Genomic DNA, 20,217 nt, shown 5'->3' with positions numbered 1-20,217 from the left:
CAGCCGGGCCTCCTCTTGTGCGTCCAGACCACCCCTGACAGTCACGTTCACGAAGGGTACCCCTGTCCAGCCATCCCCTCTCCCAGGGCTCAGGGCTGCAAGGATGCGGTCTCCTGTGCCAGGCAGAGCCGCACGGCCTTCACGGCCTCAGCCCAGAATCCTGTGGCATCAGTGTGGGCTGCCTCCCTTGGGTGGGTAAAGCAGCCACAAGCCCACCCAGATTTGCAGTGGGGGGACAGAGACTCTGTCTCTTGATGTGATGAAAATCAAAGGTTTGTGGCTGTGTTTTAAAATGGTCACAGTCACCCTTACGCTTGCCAAATACTCTTCCCCCAACGCTCCTCAGAACCTCATTCCACTGCCAGGGTCTCATCTAAACCAGGCCTGGCAGATGGGGGTCCTTGGGCCCCTCTCTGCACAGCTGTCTGCAGTGGGGCACCGAGTCACAGTGCTGTGGAGTGGTCTCTGGTCTGTGGTGGTCCTAAGGTGGCTGGGCACATGGCTGGTGGTGGTCTTGGCCCTGGTGGTCTTGGCCCATGGTGGTCTTGGCCTGTGATGGTCAGGGCCCATGGTGGTATAGGGGACCTGTGGCAGTTGTGGCCTGTGGTGGTCGTGGGGCCCGTGGTGGTCATGGCCCCGTGGTGGTCTTGGGGCCTGTGGCGGTCGTGGCACGCAGTGGTCTTGGGGCCTGTCCTTGAGACCCATGATGGTCTTGAGACCCGTGGTGGTCATGGCCTGTGGTGGTCGTGGCCCCCATGGTGGTCGTGGCCCCGTGGTGGTCGTGGCCCCATGGTGGTCGTGGCCCTGTGGTGGTCTTGAGGCCCATGGTGGTCGTGGCCCGTGGTGGTCATGGCCTGTGGTGGTCTTGGGGCCTCTGGTGGCAGCACACATGGCCAGTGCCTCATGCAGGGTTGGCCTCCATGCGTGGGAACGACCCTGCCACTCTTGGGCTCCTCTCCTGAGTTACCTTCCTTTTCCCTGAGTAAACAGGGATGTTTTTCGGCTGTATTTTCTCTGGGCTTTTCAGTTCCTGCTGATGTACTTTCTTTAAAACAAAATGTTGGTTTCCTAGGTACCTGTTGATGAGTCGTTGCTGTCACATGAGCCATCAGCACAGAGCTCTTGGATACCAGCCCGTCTCTGTGCTGGGCACCCTGCGGCTAGCGTGGGCAGGGCCCTGGGGAGCCTTGGCAGTGCTGGGGTGCTGGGTGTGGGGTCTGTGGTGCAGCGCTGGGTTCTCTTGGTGTCCTTGGCACCCCGACAGCAATGTTCTGGCTCTGGTCTCTGGGCACATTAGGACTGCTTCCCTCCTGCTGTCCACATCTGCAGCAGAACCCTCTTGTGGGCAGCCCTGGGAGCAGAGTTCTCTTCCCACCGAACCAGGACACTGCAGCTCTGTTGCCATCCTCTCCCAGGAGGTGAGGGCAGAGCCCGTGTCTCATGCCTGGTTGGTGGCAGTGGGGCACGGCCTGGCTGGCCTGATGCTGGGGAGGGGAGGCTCTGGTGCGGTCACAATAGGGGGCCCATGCGCTTGGACACCGTTTCTGGCTGGCTGAGCCCACTGTGGATTTCTCCCTTTGGTCCTTGTGGTGACATTCTAGCCCTGGGGCTGGGCAGAGGCCACACAGGGTTCAGGGACTGCAGCAGCCTTTCCTTGGCCCCAGTGGCCCTACCTCCTGCTGGCACTGCCAAGCTCCTGACACCTTGTCCTTGCACTCCCCCTCAGCGGCTCCCTGCCCACCCGTCGGTCCTTCAGACCCGCCTGCCTCTGCCCAGTGGCACTTGCCCGCCCACTCTCAGCTTTTCACACTTCACCGTCACATGACTCTCGGGCTCCATCAGGCCCGACCCCTCCTCAGCGACCCCTGCACCTGGACCCCGCAACCCTTGTGTCCCCCCAGCAGTGGAGGTCCTCAGCGACCCCTGCACCTGGACCCCGCATCCCTTGTGTCCCCCCAGCAGTGGAGGTCCTCAGTCAGGCCACGCACATTGTGGGTGGTGCTGGAGGCCCTGGAGGATCTGGGCTGACTCCAGGCATGGGCGTGGCGGGAGGGGGTCCTGTCCCCAGGGGTCCGGAGCGTGGCGTGGGCTCGTGTTCCGTTGTCTGTGTCGTTAGGGTTTTAGTGGCCTTTTCCTCTAATTTTTAAATTTAAAAAAATACGTTCAATGCCCCACAGCATCTACCTCCAAAATCTGAAGGGGCCTTCTAGGTCAGGCAGTTCCCAGCAGTGGCCGCCCCTGCCCACGTCGCCCCTGCCTGCACCGCCCCTGCCCTTAGGGCGCTGGGCCTGGCTGAGCGCTGTCGCCCCCTGGTGGTGGACTCTGTGTCCCACAGCTGTCCCACGGGGATGCTGCGCCCCTGGGAACCCAGCACCTCCGAAGGGCGCCTCTGCCCCCTGCCCAGAGCCTGCCTGTGCCGTGGCCTGTCCACATCCAGCACAGAGGCTACGGGGCACAGAGCGCTGGGTGATAAGTTTTTTGTCACCTGCCAGGACCCTGGGACTGTGGCCTGTGAGCAGCGAGGTTGGGACTCCAGGGTACCGTGCTTCAGCCCTGGCCACTGTGAGGGGTCGGAAGCCCAGCCTGATACCCGTCAGCAGAGGCCAGGCGGGGGCAGCTGACCGCAGCTTGGTATGGAACTGCCTTTGTGCGGGTCTGGGGCTTAGGGCCGGGGTCGCGTGTATCTGCCGCGGCTGTTGGGGCTTGTGTGCTCCAGGCAGGGGCAAGAGCTCAGTGTCACTGAGCGCCCCAGGCCACTGTCAGCGGCAGGGGGAGATGTGGAAACTGAATCCTTCCTTGTTCCTGGCCTGGGAAAAAACTTAGTCTCCCATCTCTCTTTATATTGAAGGAAAAAACAGGCAGGGGAGGAGCCCGGGCCGGAGGGAAGAGGGGCTTGGGGCGGGGGTGGGGGCGTGCCCGCCCTTGCTCTGGGGTTCCTGCGCCCGAGCACTTTACTGCCCCCACGGGTGAGAGGTGGGCCTGTTTTCCCCATCAGCCTTGGTTCCGCCAGTAAACCCGATCCGGTTGGAGCCATCCTCACCTCCCCAGTTGAGGGCAGAATCTGTTTTCCAGGTTGGGATGTGAATTCTCAGTAGCGCCCACTCTGTGACCCGGTGGGATGGGGTCAGCCTGGGCTGTGGACGTGGTGGGTAGGAGAATGCTGGGCGCCAGGGAGCCCGTGGGGGCTGCAGCCCTTCTGAGTGTTTGGGGCCCTCTCTGGGCCCTCTGCTGGCTGGACTGGGCTGGACGTGGCCCCCGGGATGGGTGGACAATGTGTGTCCTCCGCCCCTTCAAGAGCATTGCCCCCAGTGACACTGCTGCGACGGCTGTCTGCTCCTTCCCCCCGACCATGTTGCCCCCTGTCCCAGGCGGGGCTCGGCAGGAGCACCATGTGGAGCCTCTGGGAGGAGTCCTGTGGCTTTGACATGAATGGGGGTACGGGGTGGTTGGCGGTGGGTGGGGGTCTTAGTCCTCAGCTGGCGGGTTTGCTCCTGACTGCCCCAGTGGCCTCCGTGTCTAGCGTGACACCCGTGTCAGCCCAGGGACAGAGGCCCGGGGAGGCTGCAGTCCAGCAGAGGACAGGGCCGTGGGCAGGGCCTGCGGTGCTGGGTGCCAGCCACAGCCCCCAGAGGCCCCCTTAGAGCTGGGTGTTCTCAGCCTTGTGCTGAGGCCTGTGCCAGGCTGGAGCTGCTCAGAGATTTGGGGGTGGTGGGCTTCCTGGGGTCCCCCCAAGGTCAAAGGGCACCCTGTATCCCCTGAAGTCACCATTTTCTCCCTCTCTCTGCAGGCCGGCACCCCTTGCCCGAGGACAGAGATGGCGAGCGCCTGGATTGGGGATGAGTATGCGGAGGACAGCTCTGATGAGGAGGTGGGACTGGGGCTGCTTCCCACTGGGCAGGGTGGGGCGGCTCCCATCACAGCCTAGCAGGTGCTGGGCGTTGGGGCCGGGGTTGCCCTTGGGGTTGCTGGGACCTGCCGCAGGTGGGCTGCACTGTTGGAGCCGAGGCCCGCGTGGGCGTCCTGCTTCCCCATCTGCAAGAGCAATTGCGGGGCCTGGGACTCAAGACTGCAGTGTATGTGTGTCATCATGGCCTGTGAAGGGAAGGGCCTGGGTGTGGCTCTGTGCCCCTGTGTCGGCCCTGGCGTGTGGACAGGCTCCGGGGGCTCCTGTGGCGTCTGCAGGGTGGCCGTGGGCTCCCTGGGCGCGGCGTGCATGGTCTGGGTGGGGGTCACGGGCATGGGTGGTGCCCCTGTCGTGTGTGCTGTGGGGTGGGCCATAGGTTGGCTGTGGGCCAGGCGGGCAGAACAGGGCCGGGGCCACCTCCTAATGGCCTGATGTTCTGGGCAGCGGTGGCCCTTCCCTTCCCCTGGGGTCCCCCCGCCCCCTACCCCCGGTGGTGGCTGATGTGGGCTGGGGCCATTGCCTCTGGACCTCTGATTGAGTCCCAGGAGCACATCTCAGGAGGGGCAGGAGGTCGGCTGTTTCTCATAAGGAGCTTGCAGGCGAAGGGGGATGCGTGCTGCTGGGCTGGGCTCCACCAGCGTGGAGAGGCTGGCACCGGGCTGGGCCCCGCCAGCGTGGAGAGGCTGGCACCGGGCTGGGCTCCGCCGGCATGGAGAGGCTGGCACCGGGCTGGGCTCTGCCGGCGTGGAGAGGCTGGCACTGGGCTGCGCTCTGCCGGCGTGGAGAGGATGGCACTGGGCTGTGTCCAGGAGCAGATTTGGCTGCGGGGGGCTGCCCTCATTTGGGAGGGGCTGGAAGCTCTGAGAAGCTCTGAGGCCAGAGGCAGTGCCTGCCTGTACCCTCCTCAGTGTGGCCTGGCCCCAGTGTAGGACTGGTCCCAGTGGAGCACCTGGGTGTGAGGCGGAGTCCCCTTTGGGCCCTGGGGGCTGCGGGGGAAGGAAAAGGCTTTGGTGTAGGGCCTTCCCAAAGGAGCTCTTCCTGCCTGCCTGTCAGGGGCTGTCCCCGGGGGGCCTGGGGGAGACACGCGCCCCCCTCCCCCCAGGTTCCTCCCCCATCCTTCGGCTCTCTTGGCTGTGGCTGCAGGAGCCTTGGCCGCCCGCCCGATCCGGTCTCTGCTGCGCATTCAGAGAACAGAGACAAAACAAAATAAATTGGTTTCCTGGCCGGAGCAGCGGGCTCACTCAGAGAGGGGGGGCCACGCCGCGCACTCCCTGCCTGTCTCCCCTCCCCCTCCCAGGGGCTCTGGCTGTCGGCAGCCACATCCTGTCGGCTACTTTTTTATATTTGGTATTTTGAGAAATCGATGATGATTGTAAACGGAGCGCAGAGGCCGGGGGAGGGGCCTCGGCAGGGCCTGTGGGACCCTGCTGCCCTTGGGGGTGCTTTGCCAGGCCTGTCCAGTGCCACTGCCGCCTGCCGGGTGGGCAGCCCCCTGCTGTGCCGGGAGGAAGCTGGCCAGGGATGTGGGGGCTGCTTCCTCCAGTGATGACTATCCCATATGTTGGTCTGAGTGACAGCGAGGGAGCCGGGGTGCCGCCCGGTGCTCCTGCCAGCACAGCCGGCCAGCGGCTCGAGGGGGCGGCAGAGCTCAACTTTCAGGAGCCAGGCCAGGCCCGGACAGATGCCTCCCGTCCAGAGAAGTCCACATCTGTCTGGGCCTCTGTTCCCTTGGAGCAAAGTGGAGTGGCTCTAGGGGAGTGATTTGGGGCCACAGGTGGGCAGGAAAGAGGCTTGGGAGGTGGGAGACAGCTTGCAGCTCTCCGATGAGACAGTGGGGTGAGGAGAGCAGGGCCCATCAGGCAGCCCCGTGTCCTTGGAGGTGGCCTTGGCACCAGGACCATGGTCCTCCTTGGCACTGGGCAGAGCTGGCTGAGAGAGGGCCGACCTCACTGCCGGGGCCCTTCAGGGCTGTGGAGAGGGCCCCTGGTAGCAGGGCAGGGAGGGCGCCGCTGGGGGCTGTGGAGAGGGCCCCTGGTAGCAGGGCAGGGAGGGCACCTCTGGGGCGTGTGCTCCTGCGAGCGGCGATCTCAGCTGGAGCGCACGGGTGGCAGTGGCTGTGATGCTGAGAAGGTCGGGCCAAGCTCCTGCTGGTGGGAGGTGCCTCCCTGCCACCCCCTGCCCACCTGCCTCCCCTTCTTCTCAGGCCATTTCCCTGCCCTTCCTGGGTCTGGATCCAGGGCCTGGACCTGGATGACACTGGGGCTTCAGGGCCTCTCACCGCTTCAGGGACCCCCTGCTGGACGCTGACTTTTGAAGACCTGAGCAGCCCCTCAGGGAGAGCTGTACTCCAGCTCTTGGTCTCTTATTCCCCTCCCCCAGGTGCGCAGGCAGCAGCAAGCAGGCGGAGGGAGGCGGGCGGGGCCCCTGGAGGAGGCGCTGGGCCTGGCTGGGGTCCTGCCGCCGGGCAGTGGGGGGCCCCCAGGAGCCGGCTGAGCTGCGGCTGCCCCGCCCCCGCATGGCCACCTCACCCCTCTCCCACCGCGCCTGGAGCTTCACAGACGTGATCTCATCCAGCCGCTGGGACCCCCGGGGAGGTGGGCCGGGGTGGAGGGGCGGGGCAAGGGGGCTGCTCGGCCTTTGCAGAAGCAGCCCCTCCGCTTTGATTTGAGCGGTTGGGAGAAACTGAGGCCGGGTGGCTGCTCAGGCAGAGGATGCAGCCACCCACCCTCCCCCTGCCTGTGGCCGTGTTTGTCAGAAAAGCGTAGCAGGCTGAGGGATCTGGGTGGCCGTCAACTCTGGCCGGAGGAGCTGCCCTCTGCTGTCCCTTTCCCGTGCCCTGTGGTGCTGGCCTGGGGCCATCCCCCACAAGGCCTTCCACTGGGGTCTGGAGTCTGGGGCTGGGGTGCAGCCTTGGCGGCTCCCCGGTGCCCCTGACCCTGCCTGGGCTGTGAGTCGGGTTCCCGCAGGGATGCAGCCGGGCCTGTCTGCGTCCAGAGCCCGTGGTCCCCTCTGCTCTCGCGCCAAACGCCGTTAATGGCTTCTCCCAGCTACTGAACCGGCAGCTGCCTCCAGTGCTGGCGGCCTCCGCTCCTCCGGGCCGCCCCCGCCCCCGCGTCCTGGCCCCGCGCACTCAGGCTTGCGTCGCTGCTGGCAGCGCGGCCTCGGCTCAGGTTTCCCGGCGAGCGAATGGCCCTCCCCACGCTGCTTGTGGAGGGCGCCCGGGCCTGCAGACCGCCCCAATCTCCCTGGCGGCCATCCACCCCCGTGGCCGCCTGCATGCCTGCCTCCGAGGGGGCTGCTGACTGGGCTGGGGCTGGCCCTCGGGTCTGGTCCCTTTCCACCGAGGAGGGAAATGGGCGCGCCCTGCTACCCAGGCTATGGGTGGGTGTGTGTAGCCTGACTGCTGCGTGCCCCTTGGCCAGCTTGGAGGCCCTCCTAGGCCTGGCCTGCTGCGCTCAGTTGTCCGGTTTGGGAGAGGAGAGACCCTAGGGTCAGCGAGGAGGGGCAGGGAAGCCAGGGTCCTCATGGGGGCGCCTGGGCTCTGGGATGAAGCAGGGCCGGGCAGTGGCTGGCAGGTGGGAGTGGCCTCTTCAGAGCCGCGTCCTCCTGCTTGTGGGCTGCAAGGGTGGTGGGGGCCCTGGCCTGCTGTGCCCACTCGGGGCCAGTGTCCTTGGCAGCTGGAACCCGGGGTGGGGAGTGCTCTACAGGGCTCTTGAGTGGAGGCTTTGCCCTGGGGCTGGCAGAGCAGCCTGTGGAGTGGAGCCAAGGAAGGCATTGGAGGGCAAGGTCTGTTAGGGCAGGTGGTGACAGCTGCAGGCTCTGGGCCCTCTGGGGAGGCCAGCTGGGGAGAGCTGGGTCTGGGTGTGTGTCCCAAGGCTGGGGCTGTTCCGCAGGGGACGGGAGTCCCAGGTACGTGTGTGTGCATGGATCAGGATTGGGGGAAGTCTCCAGAATGAGATTTTGGAGGTGTCCAGAGTTGGGGGCTGAGCGGGTGTGGACCTCTAGAGCCCTGTCCCCACCCTACCTGGAAGCTGTAGCTCTGAGTTGTGGGGCTCAGAGCAGGTCAAGGAGGGGTGAGCACTGGTGGGTGTCGGTGCGGGGTGTTTGGGGTGTCATGCCCCAAGCCTGTGCCCCACTCCCAGCATCCTGGAGTTTCTGGGAGCCCCTGCTTATGAGATGCCAGGCATTGGGGTGCTCTGCCTGGGAACAGCTACTGTCCCTGGGCCAGCCCCAGCAGAGACCGAGGCAGGCCAGATCTGGAGGAACCCCTGGGTCAGTAGTGGTTTCTCTCCAGCCTGCAGACCCCCAGGGGGTGACTTGCTGCCCTCCCAGCTGTGGAGGTGCAAGGACCCCTGGGTCAGTAGTGGCTTCTCTCCAGTGGTGGAGGTGCCAGGAGAAGGCCGAGCTGTGTGCCCAGCTTCTAGAAGGGCAGATGTGTGGTTGGTGGGAGCCGGGCCGGAGCTGAGGGCGTCTGGGCTGGTGGCTCCTCCTGCCTGGGACCCCACCTTGGGCTGGGGTCCGCTCAGCTAGTTTGGACTTTGAGGAGGAGGAGACTAAGCAGGACCTGGCTTTCTCCCCTCTAGCCCCGGCGCCAGGGCCCAGCACCCCTGCTGGAACCTTCAGTAGGGTGAGATGCAGCAGGTGAGCCTCCCGCCCTGGCCTTGCCCTGAGCACTTTGACAGATAAAACCCTGAGGAAGAGGAGGAGGCGGCGGCCTCACGTCGCACAGGAAGGCCGTGTGGCGCTCCGAGACAGGCGGGCGTTTTGTGCAGGGGAGCGGCGCGAACGCTGAACACTACCCGCATTGTAATCGGAGAGGGGCTGGGGAAGAGAGAGACGGAGCGAGGGCGGCTGACCCCACGCTCCCGGGGGACAGGTGGGAGAGGCGGAACGAGGAGAGAGTGAAGGATTCCAGAGGTGGGCCGGCTTCCTCTCTCGCAGACAGACACGGGAGGAGGCGGGCAGCGGGCCAGCCCCATACCTGCAGTTCCAATCTGTGGTCCTGACAGCTGCAGCCACTTTGGGGAGGGGGAGGGAAGGGGGCTCATCGAGAGCGGAAAAATCCCAGCCGACACATCAGCCAGTTGCGGCCTGTGTCCGGTGCAGTCTGGGCTGGGGGCCTGTCCTTGGGGCTGGGCGGCCCCCAGGAGAGCCCTGATGCTGGGTCTGTGTGTGCCCCCGGCCGGCCGGGGCTCTCTGTGCGGGGCCTGACCCGGAGGGGTCACATGTGTTTCCTGGCAGCCCGCAGGTGCTGCGCAGGGCGGGGCGGGTGGTGGGCGCAGGCGGCGTGATGAATCATGTGTCCCGCCAGCAGCTCGTTCCCCAGGCCGGGGACAGGAGCTGACAGCTGAGGCCCAGCAGAGCGTTTCCAGCCCAGCTCGGCTCGCAGGGGCGGCTGCTGGCCCAGGGTGCAGGCTGGGGCCCCTTCCGTCCCAGCTGCCTCTGTGGGGCACAGGCGGAGGGAGCCCTGGGTCTCTGTGGAGGTGAGGCCAGCACTCTGGGAAGGGAGCCAGGGGCTGTAGTGGGCAGGGAGCACCTGCCACTCGTCTGCCCGGCGGCTGTGAGCTGCGAGTGGATTCGGGTGGGCTGCCGCAGGCCCGGGGGTCAGCCCACGCCACCCCCGGTCTGGTTTGAATTTCTGGAGCAGTGGAGGGTGACGGAGTGTTCCTCCCCCGCCCCTCCCCTCTTGCTGGCTGGCGGGCCGGGCCCTCGGCCGCTGCTACCGGTGCAGCTCAGGGAGCGGCTGGGCTGGCTGCCCAGGCCTGAGGCTGGCCAAGCTGCAGCCGCGGTCGGAGTCAGGCCCGCAGCGAAGGGCTTGGCTGTGAGTGCTGCACCCCAACCAGCAGGGCCCTGGGGATCCTTTCAGCTCTGAGGCCTCCAGGTTGTTGTTCCCTGTTCCCTTTCTTCTAGCCTCGTTAGATACCCCAGACTCTGACCCCCGTCCACGGGGGCTCTGACGTCCCTTTCCCCTGCACTCGCTCTTGACCCTGCCCAGACCTCCCCAGCCCGGCCGGCACCTTCCCACCTGCTCCTGTCTGGCCTCCTGCATTCCCGCTCCGGGCTGGCTCTGCCCTGTCCTTGGTGCCGGCCGCCGACGCCCCGCACCTGCCCGCTCAGGCCAGCAGCCCCTGGTGTCCCTGCCCTGGGGACTTTCAGTATCTTCCATCCGATTTGTCCCCAACGCTGACCGGCCACTGAGGTGGGGGGTTCATGTAGAGGTTTGCAACCCCTACCAGGCCCGGGTCTGGAAATGGGAGGCCTGGAGGTGAGGGGTAGGTGGGCTATGGACCCTCCCTACACAACTGCACCCAGTGCCCAGTGGAGGGAGGGAGGGAGGGCCGGCGTGGGCGCCGTGGGCCTTAGGGTGCTATGCAGAGTGCCCGGCCTGGCCATGCTCCTGGTCCACCCTGCTCCTCACTCACCAGCGCCTTGGTGCCTGGGAGGGTGGCGGGGCGGGGGTGTGAGGAAAGCTCCCGAGAAGGGAAGGGGCTGCCTCAGTCCCTAGCTGCATCCCCATGTCCCCCGGGCCCTGGCTTCCCGGCAGAGGCTTCTGCAGTGACTGAGCTTGTCGTCTCCTCCCCTCCCTCTGGCCAGCTGTGGGCTCCTGCAGGATTAGGGAGAGGAAATTTGGGGTTGGGTTTCTCTCTGAACGAAACCTGCCGTTGTGACTTTTTATCCTGTTATATTTCTATCAGATTGGACGCAGCCCCCCTCTAGCCCTTAATGGCTCTGGCTTTGAGAATTTCCTCCAAAATTACACCACTGCTTCCTGCTCCGCGGTTCTCTGGAGCCTGTCTTTGCAGAGGAGGGGCAGTCCTGGGCCAGCCCTGCACCGGTGCCCACGTGGGCCACAGCACCTGGTCTCCCCCTGGAGGGTGCGTCCGTGCCTGTGCTAGTGGGGAACTGGGGCCAGCCGCTGCCCTGACGCCCACACCTGGCACCGTCAGCCATTGTCCACCCAGCCGGAAGTTAGGCTGTGGCCTGGCAGGGTTGGGGGGAGGTGGTCCACCCAGCACCGCCCGCCTTTCTTCTCTCTGTGCCCACTGAGCTCACACCACTAAACGGTAATTATCACCTGCAGGGTTTTAATGGCCGGCCAGCTGTGACAGAGCACTGTGGGGGCTAAACCCACCTCCTGTGGTGGGCGGGGTCTTAACCCACCTCCTGTGGTGGGCGGGGTCTTCAGGGGGCTGGGTGGGACGTGGTGGTGGCAGGAGGATGGCCAGGGGTCCTCCTTCCCATGTGGGCAGTGCTTCCAGGGGCCAAGTGGCACTGGTGCATGAGGAGATGCCCCTCTCTCCAGTCAAGGCTCGTGGAGGCAGGACACCCACTGCCCTCGCTGGGGCTGGAAGCCCACCCCCTCTGCCGGGCAGCACAGCTCGCTCCACTCCTTGTGGCCATATGCAGCGCCCTCCTCACCCTCAGGGCCCCTGGGTGCCCGGCAGGCCCGAGTGGGGGGCACCCTTGCCCTGCCGCTGCCTCCGTCCCTGCCGTTGCCTCCCTGTCCCTGCCTTACGGCGTCCCTGCCTTGTGCCTCGCCCTCCCCATCTTATGCCACGCAGCTCCTCTTCCACCCTCTCTCCCGGCGTGGCTCCCTTGTCCCCACCCCACAGCTTCCTGATATGAGGCTCTGCGGGTGAGCTAAGCCCATCCTCACCGCCTCAGCCCAGGGAGGGGTGGCCCTGAGCCTGGAAAGTGGGGGCTTCCCAGGGAGCCGGGGTACTTGGCCCAAGGAGGATGGGACCACCAAGGGTGGGAATGGAGGCTCAGGCTGGGGGCTGGGGGTGAGTTCTGAACCTTTCACGAGGACGGTTGGCCTCCATATTTGGAAGATACTGTTTTGTTTTTAATTATACAAAATTTTCAGACTTTATATTATCATATGAAAAACACAAGATGCCATCACACAGTGGCCGGAAGAAAAGCCAGCGCAGAAAGTTCCAGTGGGCCCGGGCAGGTGCTGGGGCCAGCGCAGAGTCCCGCTGCCGGCGCATGTCTGTACGTCCGTCTGTCCCTCGGCCCCGCTCGCAGCCAGGGCTGGCCTGGGGGCATGCTTGCGGTGGGCCTTGCCCAGCTCAGGTCCAAGGTGGGGGCTGTCTGTGGTCACCCCGGGCGTCCACCTCCCCCAGCAGCGTCTGCCTCCTGGCTGCTGCCGGCCACCTCCTAACTGCGAATCGCTGTCTTTCTGTCGCGGTCCTTGCTCTGCAGAGGGGAGGGAGGAGTGTCAGGCCCCGGCAGAGCCCAGCGCCAGTCTGTGCCTCTCTGGCCTCCCTGCTGGGTGCCATCTCAGGTGGCCAGCGCCGAGGCACCTCCTTCCCGGCTCTCCCCAGCTTCCCTCAAGCGTTTTGGGGAGGGGAGCATACTGCTGCACAGCCGAAATTGTAAAATTAAATTTCCCAGATGTTCAGGCCCCAGGAGCTCGCGCGTGCTGTCTGGAGAGGAAATGGGGATTGGGAAAAGCCGTGCCGTATTTTCTCCCTGCTCACCCTGCTTTTCCGGTGCCACCAAGCACAGCAGGAGCTGTAAATCACAGCTGGCCAGCGTCTCCTGCAGGGGCCCTCACCCCCAGCCCCCACATCTCCTGCCAGCCTCTGCCTTCATGTCCAATGGCCGACGTCTCCGGCAGCCCTACAGGACCTGGTGTCTTGGTGTGCAGCCTAGGTGGGGGACGGACAGCAGGTGCCCAAGATGGCTTAGGCCAGTGGTGGGCCGCAGGGGCTAAGACCCCGGGGTCCTTCCTCTCTTGCCTTGCAGCCTCTTACTTTCTGAACTCAGCTGTTTTCACTCCACCTTTCAACTTGCTGAAAAGGGAAGCTTGCAGCGGCCTGGTCCAGCTCCCCAGCCTCCCCGCCCTGGGTGGGCCCCTTTGGCCATCCCTAGCTCTTACCCCTCATGCAGCAGGGACTACACACTCCACTGGGAGCCGAGTGTCCTAGGGACGCCCTGGAGAGGAGCCCCAGGAGAAGGCCCCAGCCCCCGGCAGGCCTGTGTTACAGGTGTGCCTGCCTGTGCCCTGTTGGGGAGCCCTGCCCGTGTGGCCTCGCCTCCTCTGCCTGGCAGGTGTGGGCTGAGGGGCGCGTTGGAGGCCCCCTCCGTGCCCCACTGCCCGTGCTCACCAACTTTCTCTGGTTGCTGAGGCAGAAGGTGCAGATCTGTTTGGGCTGGGTGTTCTCGCCGTCGCGCGCCGGAGGCGGCGGGGGCGGCGGCGGGGGGCTGCCGGCGCGCGCCGCGTGGAAGAAGGCGGGCCCGGAGTGGCAGGGCTGTCCGTCGCCGCAGGCCTCGCCCGCCAGCAGCACGTTGCCCAGGTGCGAGATGTAGCTGGAGGCCAGGCGCAGCGTCTCAATCTTGGAGAGCTTGCGGTCGGCGGGCTCGGTGGGGATCAGCGTGCGCAGCGCCGTGAAGGCCGTGTTCACGCTGTTGGTGCGGTCTCGCTCGCGCGCGTTCGCCGTGTGCCGCTGCCGGGGCTCACGGCCTGGCCGGCCCCCTGGCCCCCCGCCCCCGGCCCGCCGGCCCCCCGCCCTCCGCCGGGCGCCCTGGAGGCCGCAGCGCGCCGCGTGCACGCGACAGGGTTTCTCGTCGGAGCCCGAGCTGTCGCTGCCACGGTCCTCGTCCTCCGACAGCGGGCTCACCTCGGGGTACAGGTAGCGGCCCGGCGGCGCCGGGCGCAGCGTGGCGAAGGACATGGGGCCGGCGGGGGCGCGGCGTCAGCTCTGTCGCGCGCTGCTCATGCCGCCTCCTGCGGCCGCCGCGGGCCTCGCGGGCCGGCCGGGGCGAGGCGCGGGGTGTCGGCTGCGCCCCGCGGTGGCAGCTGCCGGGCGCCGCCGCGCGCACATGTGCGTCCCGGGCTGGAGCGGGGCCCCGAGCTGCGCCTTTATAGCGGCGTCCCGGCCCCTCCCCCGCGCACGCCCCTCCCCTCTCAGCCCGGAGGCTCCTCGAGCAGCGCCCGCCGCGTCCCTCGGCCTTCTGTGGCCACACTTTGGCGGCGGGCGCGGGGCGGGGGGGTCTTTGGAGCATCGTTCCGTCTCTGGGGATGCGGAGGAAGTGGGAGGTCGCTTCTGGGCTGTAGTTACTCAGGGCCCCAAAACTGCAGTGACCCCCTCCCTGGGAGAGGAGAGGAAGGTCAGCGGGACCCACCACCCCGTTTTCTCCCGTGGCACAACTGAGTTAACCCAGCCGCCCTGGCCCTGCTGCCTGACCGCACCCTGTCTGTCTCTGCCTCCCATGTGCGCCAGCGCCTGCCTGTGCCAGGCCGTGTGCAGGGGGCGGGCACAGGCGAGTATTCAGGGGCCTAGAGCTCAGTCTCTCCGGCTGTCTGTCCTGCACCTGCCTCTCCAGGCTTGGCACAGACTGTGCTTCCTGCTAGCTGGCCAGGTCCCCTGTTCTGTGCTGTGTGGACCTCTCACCCCGTCGGTCTCCTTGCCCCCTCCTCCTTCCCCCGTTCCTCTCCAGGGTCACCAGGAGAAACACACACATACCCCCATTATCCAGTTTGGGGATGGCCCCCTATCTCCATGGGGAGGAGAGGGAAGGACCCGCAGCAGGGGGCAGGGCCCAAGGGGTCCCTCCTGCGGCAGGGGGCCCGGCAGGCTCCCAGCTGTGCTCTGTCTTGCCTGGGCCCCTCCCCGTGGCTACTGTTGCAGGAAGCAGCCGCCTGGGCAGCGGTCCCCAGGCTGGAAGGAGTGAGGGTGGCGGCTGGCAGGGGCTGCAACCAGGAATGTACGTCCAGGAACGTGGCTGTTCTGCCTGGGGAGGGGCCGAGGGCAGACGGTGGGGGGTCCCCCACAGAGAGGTCTTGGCTTCTGCCTCTCTGTGGAATGGGTCAGTTGGGGTCTTCCCCGAGTCCCCGTCTTACAGCTGCCCACTTCTGCCTAAGGCCCCTGCCAGGGGAGGGAGCCCGTGGGTGATGAGGTCATCCCTGTCTGTGGCTGCCCAGAGCCCTGGCCAAGGAATCCAGTGAGGGGGGAGCTCTGGGGTTGGCACCACTTCAGTGGAAAATGTGAAGGTGCAGCTCCGGCGCCTCCGAGGGCGGGGGTGGGGGCAGCGTGGCCGCCATGCCACGTCAGACCCCAGGGCTGGGGAACGGGTGTAGGTCAGGGCCAGTGACCTCAGGGCACTTGAGGCTGGGCCTGCACTCACCCTGCAACCTCCTCACCTGCTCCCCTGGGTGGCCCGAAGCGGGGGTGAGCATTGTAGGGTCAGATGCTGACATGGTGGCCCCCGGCTGCAGGACATCCGGAACACGGTGGGCAACGTGCCCTTGGAGTGGTACGATGACTTCCCCCACGTGGGCTACGACCTGGATGGCAGGCGCATCTACAAGCCCCTGCGGACCCGGGATGAGCTGGACCAGTTCCTGGACAAGATGGACGACCCTGACTACTGGTGAGGGCTGGTGGGGTGGGGCCAGCAGCCAGGGTGGGCCCGAGGAGGGGGGCAGGGCTGGCGGGGTCTGACTGGCGGTCTCCAGGCGCACTGTGCAGGACCCGATGACAGGGCGGGACCTGAGACTGACAGATGAGCAGGTGGCCCTGGTGCTGCGGCTGCAGAGTGGCCAGTTTGGGGACGTGGGCTTCAACCCCTATGAGGTAGGTGGCAGTGGCTGGCCCTGGGGTGGGGGTCCTGGAGGCACCAGCAGGGCCTCAGCCACCCTGGCCCACACGCCCACATCTTTTCCCCCAGCCGGCTGTCGACTTCTTCAGCGGGGACGTCATGATCCACCCAGTGACCAGCCGCCCGGCCGACAAGCGCAGCTTCATCCCCTCCCTGGTGGAGAAGGAGAAGGTGGGGCACATGGCCCCTGGGGCTCGGCCTGGGCTGCCTGCCCCGCGCTGCCCGTCCTGACCCGGCTGTCTGTGCAGGTCTCTCGCATGGTGCACGCCATCAAGATGGGCTGGATCCAGCCTCGCCGTCCCCGAGACCCCACCCCCAGCTTCTATGACCTGTGGGCCCAGGAGGACCCCAACGCCGTGCTAGGGCGCCACAAGATGCACGTACCCGCTCCCAAGCTGGCCCTGCCAGGCCATGCCGAGTCGTACAACCCACCCCCTGAATACCTGCTCAGCGAGGAGGAGGTGGGCCTGCATCCTGGGGGCCGGGACCCTGTCCCCACGCTCCCCTGTGACCCTCCCCACCCGTGTCTCGGTCTCCACAGCGCTTGGCGTGGGAACAGCAGGAGCCGGGCGAGAGGAAGCTGAGCTTTTTGCCACGCAAGTTCCCGAGCCTGCGGGCCGTGCCTGCCTATGGACGCTTCATCCAGGAACGCTTCGAGCGCTGCCTCGACCTGTACCTGTGCCCACGGCAGCGCAAGATGAGGGTGTGTGGGGGCGGCATACCAGGGGGGCGGCACAGGGGGCAAGGCTGACCTGGTGCTCTCATGCCCCAGGTGAATGTAGACCCTGAGGACCTCATCCCCAAGCTGCCTCGGCCGAGGGACCTGCAGCCCTTCCCCACGTGCCAGGCCCTGGTAAGTGGAGACTAGGGGGCTGGGGTTGTACCCTCCGAGTCTGGCTCCTCACTGCTGCCGCCTCCTCCTCAGGTCTACAGGGGCCACAGCAACCTTGTCCGGTGCCTCAGTGTCTCTCCTGGGGGCCAGTGGCTGGTTTCAGGTGGGTCCAAACTGGGGGCAGCCTTAAGCTGGGGGGCAGGTGGGATGGCCAGGTGTTGAGAGCTGTCTCTGCTGTATCCAGGCTCCGACGATGGCTCCCTGCGGCTCTGGGAGGTGGCCACCGCCCGCTGTGTGAGGACTGTGTCCGTGGGGGGCGTGGTGAAGAGTGTGGCCTGGAACCCCAGCCCTGCTGTCTGCCTGGTGGCAGCGGCCGTGTAAGTGGAGGCCCTGGGGGCTGGGGAGGTAGGGGTGGCACTGTGCTTAGGGGCTGTGTCTGGGCCTGGCTCACAGGGAGGACTCAGTGCTGCTGCTGAACCCAGCTCTGGGGGACCGGCTGGTGGCGGGCAGCACAGATCAGCTGTTGAGTGCCTTCGTCCCGCCTGAGGAGCCCCCCTTGCAGCCGGCCCGCTGGCTGGAGGCCTCAGAGGAGGAGCGCCAAGTGGGCCTGCGGCTGCGCATCTGCCACGGCAAGGTGCGTGGGGTGCATTGGGGGTGAGGCTGCAGTGGGAGGGGCCTGGCTCAGCCAATCAGCCAGCCTTGCTCTCCTGCAGCCAGTGACACAGGTGACCTGGCACGGGCGTGGGGACTACCTGGCGGTGGTGCTGGCCACCCAAGGCCACACCCAGGTGCTGATTCACCAGCTGAGCCGTCGCCGCAGCCAGAGCCCGTTCCGCCGCAGCCACGGACAGGTGCAGCGAGTGGCCTTCCACCCTGCCCGGCCCTTCTTGTTGGTGGCGTCCCAGCGCAGCGTCCGCCTCTACCACCTGCTGCGCCAGGAGCTCACCAAGAAGCTGATGCCCAACTGCAAGTGGGTGTCCAGCCTGGCGGTGCACCCTGCAGGTGAGGGGTGGGGGCGGTGCACCCTGCAGGTGAGGGGTGGTGGGGGCGGTGCACCCTGCAGGTGAGGGGTGGTGGGGGCGGTGCACCCTGCAGGTGAGGGGTGGTGGGGGCGGTGCACCCTGCAGGTGAGGGGTGGTGGGGGCGGTGCACCCTGCAGGTGAGGGGTGGTGGGGGCGGTGCACCCTGCAGGTGAGGGGTATAGGTGATGGGCAGGGCAGTGCACCCTGCAGGTGAGAGCGGGAACACCTGCATCACAGCCTTTGGCCCTAGGTGACAACGTCATCTGTGGGAGCTACGATAGCAAGCTTGTGTGGTTTGACCTGGATCTTTCCACCAAGCCATACAGGATGCTGAGGTGAGGAGAACTGGGGGTGGAGGAGGCCAGCAGAGCCCCTCCCTTCAGCCCGAGCCTGCCTTCAACCTGGTTCCCTCACCCCAGACACCACAAGAAGGCTCTGCGGGCTGTGGCCTTCCACCCGCGGTACCCACTCTTCGCGTCGGGCTCGGACGACGGCAGCGTCATCGTCTGCCATGGCATGGTGTACAAGTGAGTGCTGACCCTGCCTGGCCCCCTCCCCAGGGCAGTGGTGTCTGGCCGTGTCCTGAGCCCTCCTCGTCCCCACAGTGACCTTCTGCAGAACCCCCTGCTGGTGCCCGTCAAGGTGCTGAAGGGACATGCGCTGACCCGAGACCTGGGAGTGCTGGACGTCATCTTCCACCCCACCCAGCCGTGGGTCTTCTCCTCGGGGGCAGACGGGACCATCCGCCTCTTCACCTAGCTGTTCCACCTGCCTGGGGCTGGGGCGGTTGTGCTGAAGTCAATAGAGCCTTAGCCTGTGCTGCCTGGTGCTCCCACCTTCTTGAATTGGGGTTGCCAACAAAGCTGCCCCCACCATAGCGCCGAGCCTTCCCCTCACTCAATTTTGCAAAAACAGTGGGGACAACACATCCAGTCCAGGGCACCCTCTGGCCCATCCCCTAAGACGCTGCAGCATCGCACCCTGTCAGTCGCTCGCTGGGACCAGATGAGTTTATTGGGCACACAGACTCCCGCACCCTGTCTGGCCTCGGCACATCCTGTGGGCTTGGGTTTGGTCCCTGGCAGTGCCTGTTTTGGGGCCAGGCCCCTCCAGTCGTGTGCCCAGGCTGTGGTCCTCGGGAAGCCCCGTCTTGGAGCTCAGGCACAGGTCTGGGTGCGTACTCCTCGCTGGGGGTGCTGGCTGGAGCCTTAGGCGAGCTTCACCAGGCGGCCCAGGGCCTCAGCAGCCCTCGTCCGCACCTCGGGGGCCGGGTCCTTCAGCAGGATCTGGAGCGCTGGGGGTAGAGGAGGGGGACTGCCTGCGGGCTGTGACCTCGGCATGCCCATGCCTGCGCGTGGGCCACGCTCTCCTGACAGCCTCTGCTGGGAGGCTTAGGAGCCAACGGAAAGATAGTTTTTCCTTTTTTAGTGTTTTTTAAGCTCTTTTGGAACAGTTAAGAAGTTTCCGTGAATTACTAGAGACGATGAGGTCACCAGTGACAGGGAAAAAATCCTGAAATCCAGGAAAATCACTTAGTCCCTGCGGGTGCCTACAGGGTCAGCAGGGCCCAGCGGAGGGGCCCCGTGGAGGGGGTGCTCACCCGAAATGAGCTGGTCCAGGTCCACCTGCGGCTGCTGCCTGGGCTCTGCGTGCAGCACCAGGAACCCTGTGAAGTGGGGGCATCAGGCGGGGCTGCCGGGTGGCATGGGGGCGGGGCAGGGGGTGGTGCTCACCGGTGAAGAGTGGTGCAGCAGCTCGGACGTCCTCCCAGCTGCTCTTGAAGTAGAACAGGCAGGTGGTCAGGAGGCGGCCCAGCAGGTCTGGGAAATGGTGCATCTGGGGAGAGGCCTGGTCAGTGCCGCCTGGCCCCGCCCCGCCCACCACGCCCCGCCTGGCCCCATCCCTCACCAGGTGCTTGCAGGTGGTGTTGAGGAACTCCCCAAAGTGCAGGGCTCGGCCCTCCTGCAGATGTTTCTGGAAAGCGGCTGAGAGCTCCTCACATGCCAAGTTGGGGCCACACATTCGCAGGGCGAACCTGCAGGCCTAAGGGATGCGGCACTGGGGCCAAGTCCAGTTGAGGCCACCCACCCCATCCCACCCACCCCCTGGCTACTCACGCTGGCCACGGTGGCCTGAGGGTCCTGCAGGTGCAGCAGCAGGGGCGCCAGCCCACCCACCACCTGGTCCAGGAAGACGTCCTCACAGTCTCCGTGGCAGACCTTGTTAAGGTGCCCAAAGAGGCGGATGGATGCCGTCCGGAACTCCATCTTTTCCTGGGAAGGACATGCAGCATATGTCTCCTCACAGGCTGTGCCCCTGCAGGCCTGCCTGCCTAGCCCCCTGCCATTGATGGGTGCCCTTGCCTGACACGGGCCAGAAAACACCCTGACGGGTGGGGGCTGCCAGGCCCAACAAAGCAGCAGCCCTGCAGGTCCGCGCTGTCCACGGTCACCTGGCCGCAGTGGGAGACAGGGAGGAGGGTGGGGCTGGGGCTAAAGCTCAGAGTAAGAGGCAGGAAGGGCTGGGGCCCTCTTCCCTCCCCCTGTGCCAGCCAGCCTACACTGTCGAAGAAAGGCCGGATGCGGATGGCCACGTGCAGCAGTCCTGAGCGCAGGTCCCAGGCCTCCACCAGGTGCACCAGCCTTGCAAGGCCCAGCATGGCCTCCAGGGCCACCGGGCTGTGAGGGTTGTCCCCGTCGTCCAGCCCGCCAATCATGGCTGTGAGAAGCTGGGGGCCGTGGGCTCGCACCTGAGGATACCCTATGCTCAGCCTGGGTCTCAGAGCCACCGTCTGCTACCCCACAAGACAGAGTCGCCTCCATGCACAGCCCCCCACCCATGCCGCCTGG

The 20,217-nt window shown here is 66.1% G+C and overlaps 3 protein-coding genes across 30 annotated transcripts in view; 1 reads left to right on the top strand and 2 right to left on the bottom strand.

The window, feature by feature from the left end:
- Positions 1 to 18,188, top strand: part of BOP1 (BOP1 ribosomal biogenesis factor) — a 29,602-nt gene extending 11,414 nt beyond the window's left edge. Inside the window, exons 3-16 of the mRNA XM_024251186.3 lie at positions 3,788 to 3,868; positions 15,132 to 15,286; positions 15,372 to 15,489; positions 15,584 to 15,685; positions 15,763 to 15,975; positions 16,056 to 16,217; positions 16,287 to 16,367; positions 16,440 to 16,509; positions 16,591 to 16,723; positions 16,800 to 16,980; positions 17,060 to 17,348; positions 17,619 to 17,703; positions 17,788 to 17,895; positions 17,974 to 18,188. Coding sequence (XP_024106954.2) covers positions 3,788 to 3,868; positions 15,132 to 15,286; positions 15,372 to 15,489; positions 15,584 to 15,685; positions 15,763 to 15,975; positions 16,056 to 16,217; positions 16,287 to 16,367; positions 16,440 to 16,509; positions 16,591 to 16,723; positions 16,800 to 16,980; positions 17,060 to 17,348; positions 17,619 to 17,703; positions 17,788 to 17,895; positions 17,974 to 18,127 — 1,932 coding nt within the window. The 3' untranslated portion in view covers positions 18,128 to 18,188. The remainder of the gene's footprint in view (positions 1 to 3,787; positions 3,869 to 15,131; positions 15,287 to 15,371; positions 15,490 to 15,583; positions 15,686 to 15,762; positions 15,976 to 16,055; positions 16,218 to 16,286; positions 16,368 to 16,439; positions 16,510 to 16,590; positions 16,724 to 16,799; positions 16,981 to 17,059; positions 17,349 to 17,618; positions 17,704 to 17,787; positions 17,896 to 17,973) is intronic.
- SCX (scleraxis bHLH transcription factor) lies at positions 11,626 to 15,133 on the bottom strand. 3 transcript variants are annotated; one of them, XR_008509436.2, is made up of 3 exons: positions 13,021 to 15,133; positions 12,391 to 12,561; positions 11,669 to 12,106 (listed from the first exon to the last, which is right to left on the bottom strand). XR_008509436.2 is itself a non-coding variant. In XM_054519279.2 (2 exons), the coding sequence occupies exons 1-2, from the start codon at positions 13,585 to 13,587 to the stop codon at positions 12,502 to 12,504; spliced, it is 627 nt and encodes a 208-aa protein (XP_054375254.1). In that variant the 5' UTR covers positions 13,588 to 15,133; the 3' UTR covers positions 11,626 to 12,501. The 3 variants fall into 3 exon arrangements, 2 of the variants coding, with proteins under 2 accessions (XP_054375254.1, XP_002819600.2); XM_054519279.2 differs by having other exon boundaries at positions 11,626 to 12,561; XM_002819554.5 differs by lacking the exon at positions 12,391 to 12,561 and having other exon boundaries at positions 11,677 to 12,106.
- A 175-nt stretch (positions 18,189 to 18,363) lies between the features above and the next one.
- Positions 18,364 to 20,217, bottom strand: part of MROH1 (maestro heat like repeat family member 1) — a 115,828-nt gene continuing 113,974 nt past the window's right edge. For 12 of the 26 annotated variants that reach the window (XM_024251179.3, XM_024251178.3, XM_054519267.2 and 9 more), the window contains 6 exons: positions 19,929 to 20,117; positions 19,486 to 19,641; positions 19,277 to 19,411; positions 19,102 to 19,204; positions 18,969 to 19,034; positions 18,364 to 18,662 (listed from right to left, as the gene is read on the bottom strand). In XM_024251179.3, coding sequence (XP_024106947.2) covers positions 18,577 to 18,662; positions 18,969 to 19,034; positions 19,102 to 19,204; positions 19,277 to 19,411; positions 19,486 to 19,641; positions 19,929 to 20,117 — 735 coding nt within the window. In that variant the 3' untranslated portion in view covers positions 18,364 to 18,576. Of the gene's footprint in view, positions 18,663 to 18,968; positions 19,205 to 19,276; positions 19,412 to 19,485; positions 19,642 to 19,928; positions 20,118 to 20,217 lie in introns of those variants that run through there. The other 14 variants (XM_024251183.3, XM_024251176.3, XM_024251182.3 and 11 more) reach the window with 3 other exon arrangements.

This window comes from Pongo abelii, chromosome 7, assembly GCF_028885655.2.
Source record: "Pongo abelii isolate AG06213 chromosome 7, NHGRI_mPonAbe1-v2.0_pri, whole genome shotgun sequence".
NCBI lineage: Eukaryota > Metazoa > Chordata > Mammalia > Primates > Hominidae > Pongo > Pongo abelii.
Note: the sequence above shows the minus strand (reverse complement) of the source record. Positions and strands in the feature narration are given on the sequence as shown.

Excerpts from the sequence above, each read along its gene's own strand:
- SCX (XM_054519279.2), bottom strand. The coding sequence starts at position 13,587 with ATGTCCTTCGCCACGCTGCGCCCGGCGCCGCCGGGCCGCTACCTGTAC. Across the intron at positions 12,562-13,020 it reads TCAGCAACCAGAGAAAGTTG|GCTGCACACCAAGACACCAG; the intron begins GTGAGCACGGGC and ends TCCCCCACCTAG.